General features: G+C 46.5%; 4 protein-coding genes across 4 annotated transcripts; 2 read left to right on the plus strand and 2 right to left on the minus strand.

The window, feature by feature from the left end:
• Positions 1-1131: 1131 nt before the first annotated feature.
• COCSADRAFT_33270 (uncharacterized protein) lies at positions 1132-1941 on the plus strand. Its single transcript, XM_007697306.1, has one exon. It carries the CDS (start codon positions 1184-1186, stop codon positions 1631-1633), a length of 450 nt encoding a protein of 149 aa, XP_007695496.1. The 5' UTR covers positions 1132-1183; the 3' UTR covers positions 1634-1941.
• A 614-nt stretch (positions 1942-2555) lies between these two features.
• On the plus strand, positions 2556-3613 carry COCSADRAFT_22787 (uncharacterized protein; the record flags this gene model as incomplete). The annotated part of the gene is made up of 3 exons (XM_007697180.1): positions 2556-2589; positions 2840-3124; positions 3336-3613. 3 exons carry the CDS (start codon positions 2556-2558, stop codon positions 3611-3613), a joined length of 597 nt encoding a protein of 198 aa, XP_007695370.1.
• Positions 3614-4014: 401 nt separating this feature from the next.
• Positions 4015-5307, minus strand: COCSADRAFT_271752 (uncharacterized protein). The gene has a single exon (XM_007697783.1). It carries the CDS (start codon positions 5111-5113, stop codon positions 4130-4132), a length of 984 nt encoding a protein of 327 aa, XP_007695973.1. The 5' UTR covers positions 5114-5307; the 3' UTR covers positions 4015-4129.
• Positions 5308-6246: 939 nt separating this feature from the next.
• Positions 6247-7254, minus strand: COCSADRAFT_79833 (uncharacterized protein; the record flags this gene model as incomplete). Its single annotated transcript, XM_007697784.1, has 1 exon — positions 6247-7254. One exon carries the CDS (start codon positions 7252-7254, stop codon positions 6247-6249), a length of 1008 nt encoding a protein of 335 aa, XP_007695974.1.
• Positions 7255-7877: the final 623 nt, after the last annotated feature.

Here is a 7877-nt window from a genome sequence, read left to right on the forward strand (position 1 = left end):
TCAATCAGCGTGAGAAAAATAGCAACTCTGTCAGTCATTTGTTGGTAGTATTTTCAAGAAAATATCTTCTAGATCACACGGTAGTTATCTAACATATTACGACATGATTACCTGCCAAGGCATGTGGGACTGATTCTATTTGGGAATTCAGTAATAGCGAAACTACTATACATGGTAATGCTGTAGTAAATCTATGCAAGGAGTTGGTACATTGGGCTGCACATTAGCTTAGCAGTGTAGGTGCTCAGGCCGTATTATAGTGCTATATTCTATCTAAAGGAAAAGAAGGCTTGGTCGAAAGCAAGCTGATGGTCATGCTGCGACTATGGATTGCTCAAGCGTTGTCCTCGTGCCAATCCTATCCGTTCAGACATTCTAGTGACTACTGATCCCAAACAGGAATATTAGTAAGACTTAGGCCGGGAGTCCCACAGGGACTCGTTCGTTGAGAATTCGGAGAATGTAGAAAAATATACACGAAACTAACCTTCGAGAATCTAAAGACAATTCAAGTAGAACTAATTGCATGGTTTAAACTTGGTCCCGTGATTGCTTTACTTACCCCACTTCTCCACTCGTTGACTTGATCCAAAATCAACTACATTTGTGAGGCAGCAACCCTACTCTGCTGCACTTTGCCGACTTCGACTCTTCCAAATGGTAGCACGCCGATGATTGATAAAGTCAACCTAGTAATGAGTGATCATTGTAGGCCTTCAATATAGTCCTTGGGGTTACCTTTGTTATAGAAGTACTAATATAACATCTGTTTGAAGAAGCAGGCCTGTAGCCAGTATAATTTCCAGGAAGCATAATGCAGCATTAGCTAAATATATCTATCTTGCAATATCAATTAATACTGCGACTCCAGACATTGATTAACTGACAAACAGATAAAATGGAATACGTCCTGTGGCTGCCAGATCGGAAGTACGGCACATTAGGTCATGTATCGTGGGAGTCTTAACCTTCCCATGCAATCTTGGCGTATGTATAGAGAGGCTCGTCTCTAGCAAATCATCTGACCCTACGTCAGTGCTGCAGTTGCTGGGGGACTCGCCAAGCATTGGCACTGTCAAATCTACTCCTCGAACTTTAGGTATGATTACGCACAAAGCTACCGTTATATTAACCAGAATGCGAACTCAACAGGCCGTTTGCACCATTTCTCATCGGTCAAGATATGGGCACAGAATCGAGCTACAGTCGGCGCATCGAAAAGCCAGACATGAATAACGCCAATACCAGAGTCAAAAGGGATAACGTCAATCTTGACGTCACACCACCCATCTACTACGACTCTGAGCCATCAGCACAGCCACCAAAATATCCCGACGGCCAATTCACCTCAACTGAGTCACGGAGTAAGGCTATAGATCAATTCAGCGCCGGTGCACCCGCAAGTACCATCGCGGCAGTCCTCGGTTCTGACTACGTCGATTTGGATGCTCAGCGACGGGCAGGCCGCAAGAAGAAGACTATTCGCGAGCGGTGGAATGATTTCAAAGAAAGAAATTTTGGTGCATACGATATATCAGAGGACAGAGCTGGGGCGGCGAGTGCAGCGGAATGGAATATGCAGGGCGGGAGAATAGGTGGAGGACTGGCGACGCCGTATCGGAGAAGGAAGTGAAGGTGACACTGTAAAATATCGAGGCCATCTTCTAGCGGACTCTAAGCGACCCGCATCTGCAGATTTGGCACCGCCGACATAGCTTTATCTGTTGTAAGAGATCTTTCCTAAAGCCCGTGTCATTGTCCCGCGAGGTCTCAACTTCAACAGAGAATTGCGTGTGACCGCGCAGGACTGTTACATCGTATTCTTCCTCAATGAGGAATCTCAGTGGGCCTGTATTAGTATAGAGGCCTTGCCACGTTATAGAATAATCTAAAAGCACTCCAAGGGAAGTTATATAGACAGGTCATCGAATCACGAACCACTTTGGGTGAATTCTCAGCTAAGAATGGGCTGCACTAGCGGACATACTCCTGATTGACACGTTAGCAAGAAATTTGTCTGCGTAGAAGAGACTGAGTTAGTGGCCCTCTTAAACGCACATGCTAGCAAATATCATGACGCGTACAACATCATCGGCTACTCGCGACATACGCAGCTGGCCATCGTCAGATCATTCGCGGCGTTGATATCACATTTGATATAGTAAATAAAATAGCATGTAGATTATACTACTTTAGTTTATTTTCGTGCGCAAACCGAGTTACGGAATGAGGTGCGCAAACTTGATTACTACGGTGTGAAGCGATGCATTGGTTGCGTCGCCCGAAAAGGTTCGGGGGTTTTGAGAAATAGGTACGGTATACTACGTTGAACCTTGTAGTAGACCCCTGAAAATAAAATGGGCCGATGTATGCATACGTGTAGTCCGGTATTGTACTCTACTATCTAGCTTACTGTACTGCTAGTCTGTCATTGCCGGCAGTGTATAGGCACTTGCGATAGCTCAGTATCAAATGCACCAAACTCCTTCGATATCTCTAGCTACAGCCCTAAGTCCTCTAATAGCTACATTGAGAGACTCATTTGATCGCTTACCATGTCTGCATTCCGTGTTGCGCTGATCACCGGTAGTATGTTATGCGAAACTCTTATTGTATTCTTTACTGTCAATGTTGGTTTACAATACAATGCTAACTCACTTTCGTCATCTAGTGTCTGGAATAGGACTTGGTGTTGCAGAAGGACTACTGGCACGGAAAGGGTGGCATGTTTACCTACTCGATCATAATGCTGAAGCATTCGAGAACCTCGACCCTGAAGTTTAGGCTACAACTGATTTCCGCCATGTTGATGTTACGGATTACGATGGTCTTACCGCAGTGTTCAAGGACATTCATTTATCTGAAGGCCGGATTAACTTCGTTTTCGCCAACGCCGGTATAGGGAGTGCACTGGACTTTTACGAAACAAAGGATGAAATCGCCCCACCTCCAAAGCCAAACACCAGCGCCATAGACGTAAACTTGAATCGTGTGTGCTACACTAACTACCTGGCCGTTCACTATTTCAAGTTACAAAAGCTTGAAGATGCATCTATTGTCATCACAGCGAGCGATGCGTCATTGTATCCTGTCATCTTCGCTCCGCTGTATAGAGCAGCAAAACGTATGTCCGTTTTATTGTCACTTCTTATCATGATTTTTACTCAAAAGAAACTTCAATTCATACTAATCATTGCAAAATTCAGACGCTTTACACGGCTTTTTGCGAGCGATCGCCCCTGTAATGATCGCTCACAAGATCAGAGTCAATGCCACATGTCCTGGAACTGTCCCGACACCAATATTGCCGCCAGAGATACTCAAAATATAACCAGAGGAAATGTGGACACCAGTATCAGCTGTGGTAAAAGCAGTGCTCGCTCTTTTGGACGGGAAGAAGATGACGGACGCAGTCGGAACGAAGGTTCCTGCAGACAAATTGTACGGCCAGGCCGTCGAGCTCAGCGTTGACAAAATTCATTTCCGGTCACAACCTGAATATTGTGACGAAGCCTGTAAACAGATTTCGCACGCTGTCACCAGCTTCACTATGAGCAAGTCAAATTCATGTGGCGTATGCACAACGAAACAAAGCGTCATGGATCATTTTTAGAGTGAGTACTAGGTAGCAAATATGCAACTTTTTGAGAAATAAGTCTTCGAATCAATGGTGATACAGTTTTAGATATCAGTATATCGTAGACAGGGTAAACGTGGCTCCATGCGCACCCAGGATGTTATCTGCATCGCTGTAGAGCAGCCGAAGCCATGCTCAGCCCATCTGTGGCACTGCGAGCTGGGCAGGCTAACTGAGACCCGATGCGTGTCGATGTAACCTGGCTTATAGTGATGCAGGATAGGAAAGACAAGTCAAAACCCGACTCATTTGCGGCCTTGCCAGCGCCCAAACGATCGATTTGGGAGGAAGATGTGACAACTCTAAGTCTAGGACACATGATGTGCAGTCTCTCTTGTCTTTTACAAAAGTAAACAATCCATGTTTATTTAACATAACCTTTGTATTTACTTTTTTAACATTGTTGTATTATGGAATAATTTCTAGAGGACATATAGAAGAAATATCCCTATAACATGATCTATCATTTTCTCTTTGTTTAAGCTATACACATTATCTTTCTGCAATGGAGTTTTCCTCTGCTTCCAACACCCCCATGACATCAACTGTCCACTCCCTCATCTTTTCCCCTGGAGGCAAGTACGGACGTCTTGGCCAGAACGCTTCGCTTTTGATTCCTAATTTAGAACCTAGAAAATGCCCTGCAGCAAACTTTGTCAGCGCCAAACTCTTCTTGCAGGCCCATTCTGCATTGGCCACGACATTCTGCAACGCCCTAGCCTCCTCTTTCTTGCCTTCCATCCACAGATCATAAACTCTCGCTGTAGATTTGGGAAACACGTTCCCCATCCCTGTCACACACCCCACACCGCCTCCCTCGAGCGTAGGGAATAGAAAGTCGGATGAGCCACCGTACACTGAGAACTGAGCAGAAGAGAAGCGTGAAGTCAGGCGGATCGCTTTGCCAACATTTCCACATGTCAATTTCATAGCGACAATGTTTGGGTGTTGTGCCAAAGCGGCGAGATCATCAGAATTCAGGTCCACGCCAGAGGTTACAGCGGGGAAGTTGTAGATGACAATGGGTAGTGGGCTCGCGTCGGCGACGTCTCTGTAAAATCCCAACAGCGCCTCCTCGGTAATGGATTTAGTCCAGAAACTAGGTGGGAGTAGTAGACCAAAAGATGCGCCCGCATCTTTGGCGTCTTGCGCCAACTCAATGCTTTCATTCGTACTTTGTCCGCTTATACCTGCCACCAAGGGATAACCGGGAAAACCAAGATCGGTTACAGCGCGACGGGCGGTTTGAATAATGGATATCTTTTCAGAACGGGAGAGGAGAACTGCTTCGCCGTTTGTGCCTTGGTAGACAAGGCCGTGTTGGCCGGCACGGACAAGATATTGACAGTGTTTGTACATGGAATCCAGGTCGATCTCCTGAGTTTTTGTAGGTTTGTAAAGGGAAATGACAGGCGTATAAACGCCGGGCGGAAGCATCACCTTCTTCTCGTCTATGGTGGACTTGGAGATAGGCATTGTGGTCAGGTTTGCCGAACGTGTATTCTGCAGCAATACAAAAATGAAGACGAAATGAAAAGAAAAAATTTGGGAATTTGGGGAGAGAGTAGTAAATAATAAAACGAGAGGCCGCAGCAACTTCAAATTTGGAGAGAGAGGTATGCAGAGTTTCGCTCAAACTGTCCTGCTCGGAAGGTTCTCCAGCCCCCGCGTTCCCCCACAAAGTAAGGAACATCGGAGAGAAGACCGAACGCTAATCAAGAAGCTTACTGCGCTATGTGTGGCTCCCCCCACTGGCCAACTGTGACTTGACTAGCGGGGTAGTTTTCTAATGTTTCCTCTGTACATGAATCGCTCCATGTTCCGTAATGAAGACAATCAAGCATACATCTTGCGAGTGCCAATAGGGACCGGATACTTTGAAATGAGTTGCAGAAGTGACATTTACATTTTAATTGGAATGAGAAGGGATGAACAAAACAAGTACTTACAGGACCCCTCATCGCATCTCCAGAGCGGGACGCCTGCAGCATCCTGTCCTAGAATCATCGCTTTCTTCATATTCAGTCCCTTGGTAGCCTTGTCGCTTCTTGTGATCCCTCCCTTACGCGATGGCATATTAGCGCGGTTTAGTCTGCAGTCGTTGAAGAAATGCGACAAGTGTCGCCGCAACGGTCTATCCATAATCTAACAAAGAATACTCATCTGTACCTAAGACAAGCTCTCCAGACGTCATAATTAGGTAAGAAATCCTGTGGTTTTTGCAATTCTCTCTTTGCAGTAACCAGGGCGCGCTAGAGTCTACTTTCCGCAGTAGAACTTGGAATTGTGAGAAACAGTTGATGGATGGTAGGCTAGAGGTAATACAGCTGTGCCACAGGACTTCGTGAAAAGGTGGAAGCGCGGCGGATTAATAGCTAATGGTCATTTCGAGGCCGTTCCACGACCATTTTGCCGCATTTCTTCGGGGTTCTGCTATCCAGACAGTATTCGTCCTGGAGGAGTTTCCCCGCAATCTCCGACATACTGGCACTATGAACGACAAGGTTTTTCTTTGCCAAAGTATATGGACATAGACTTCTCCGCACCTCGTAGAAAAACAGGAACTGCATTCTGAAATCGAAGCGTAACCAGTCCATACTCTAATTCTTTCATATGGCTTGCACTGATCTAGGCCTGTAAAGTTCTTCCAAGTATTTACATTCCTCATCTGATAACTCCACTCCCAAACTCTCCATGATCTGATCCACCCTTTCCACACTGGTAAGTCCTACAATAGGCGAGCAGCCCTTTTTGATTACCCAAGCGGTCGCGACGCTTGCCATGCTGCACCCTTTCGTCTTACTCAGCTCTTCTACGTGTCGGATGATCTCAGGCTCCGCATCACCGAACCATTTTTTCGTCTTCGCATCAGCTTCATTCCTGCTACTTGTCGTGCCGACGGGCCTTCCCAAGAGCCCTCTCGCCAACGGACTCCAAGGAATGATTCCTATTCCCTCAGATCTACAAAAGGGGATCATATCCCGCTCTTCTTCGCGATAAAGTAGATTATAGAAAGGCTGCATAGACGTAAAAGTTGTCCAATTGTTGAGCTTCGCTGTATATTGCAGGCGCGCGAACTCCCAGGTGTACATACTACTTCCACCAAGGTACCGCACTTTCCCTATGCAGACGAGGTCGTGGAGGGCGCGCATAATTTCTTTAGGCGGGGTGTCACGGTCGAGGCGGTGAATTTGGAGGACGTCAATGTACGAGGTTTGCAAACGCTCCAACGATGCCTCGACGGCGTCAAAGATGTGTTTTCTGCTCAGACCCATCTGATTCACGAGCTGTTGCGAATAGCTGTCTGGTGGCTGCGGCCGCGACTCGTCATCCATGACCGGGTAATAGAGTTTTGTCATTATGACTACTTTGGAGCGTGGAATATTTAATTTCTTCATGGCGTGCCCGAGAATGCGCTCGCTTTCCCCGTTGGAGTAGGTGTTTGCTGTGTCCCAGGTGTTGATTCCTAGGTCCCAGGCTCGCTTGATGACTTTCATGCTTTCATCTTCTGGTAGAGTCCAAGATGAGCCTTCCCAAGCCGGAGAGCCAAAGGCCATACAACCGAGAATAATGCGCGAGGTTTTGACGCCGGATGTACCGAGGCGGGCGTATTGCATTTTGGGGGTGGTTGTGGTGGTGGGCGAAGGCGCCGACATGGCCTGTTGTGTTTCTTATCGTGAGTTTGTTAGGTGAGAACTCGATCAATTACGAACCGATCCAAAAATTCGTTAGTTATTGACTTCTCTTGGTTGTGGAGTGAGTGAGTGAGTTGTATTTAACGTCTATATATAAAGCCTCCCTTGGGGCATGTAGACGGGCTATGCCTATGGCTTGCCGTACTATGCCTAGGATGCCTATTCTTATTTACATGATTGTAGTGGTCTAGTAGTGGTCGTTCCGCCTGTTGATCGCCACTGAAATGATTGTGCAGTAGGTGTGTATCCGCCTTTAGTTGTCGTAGCTGATGCTTACTAAGGAGTGTGTAGTATAGAGGACATAGGAAAGAGAAGAGAAGGAGAGAGAAGAGAGAGAAGAGAAAGAGAGAAGAGAAAGAAAGAAAATAGGAAGACAGGAAAAGTCTTACAAGTGTAGGCTCTAGTGAGGCCTATATATTGTGTTATAGAAACCTGTGATTTCTAGGAAGGCGGCAAAGTCCTCTGGCTCTTCCCAGAGCGTCTGGAGGTACTTGATTGCTTCGCTAGGTGTCCTAGGCGGTGCTGGTGGCCGTCTTGGCCAGCGC

The sequence above is a fragment of the Bipolaris sorokiniana genome (genome assembly GCF_000338995.1).
Source record: "Bipolaris sorokiniana ND90Pr unplaced genomic scaffold COCSAscaffold_2, whole genome shotgun sequence".
NCBI classification, from domain to species: domain Eukaryota; kingdom Fungi; phylum Ascomycota; class Dothideomycetes; order Pleosporales; family Pleosporaceae; genus Bipolaris; species Bipolaris sorokiniana.

Coding starts and splice junctions, on each gene's coding strand:
- COCSADRAFT_33270 (XM_007697306.1), top strand. CDS start 1,184: ATGGGCACAGAATCGAGCTACAGTCGGCGCATCGAAAAGCCAGACATG.
- COCSADRAFT_271752 (XM_007697783.1), bottom strand. CDS start 5,113: ATGCCTATCTCCAAGTCCACCATAGACGAGAAGAAGGTGATGCTTCCG.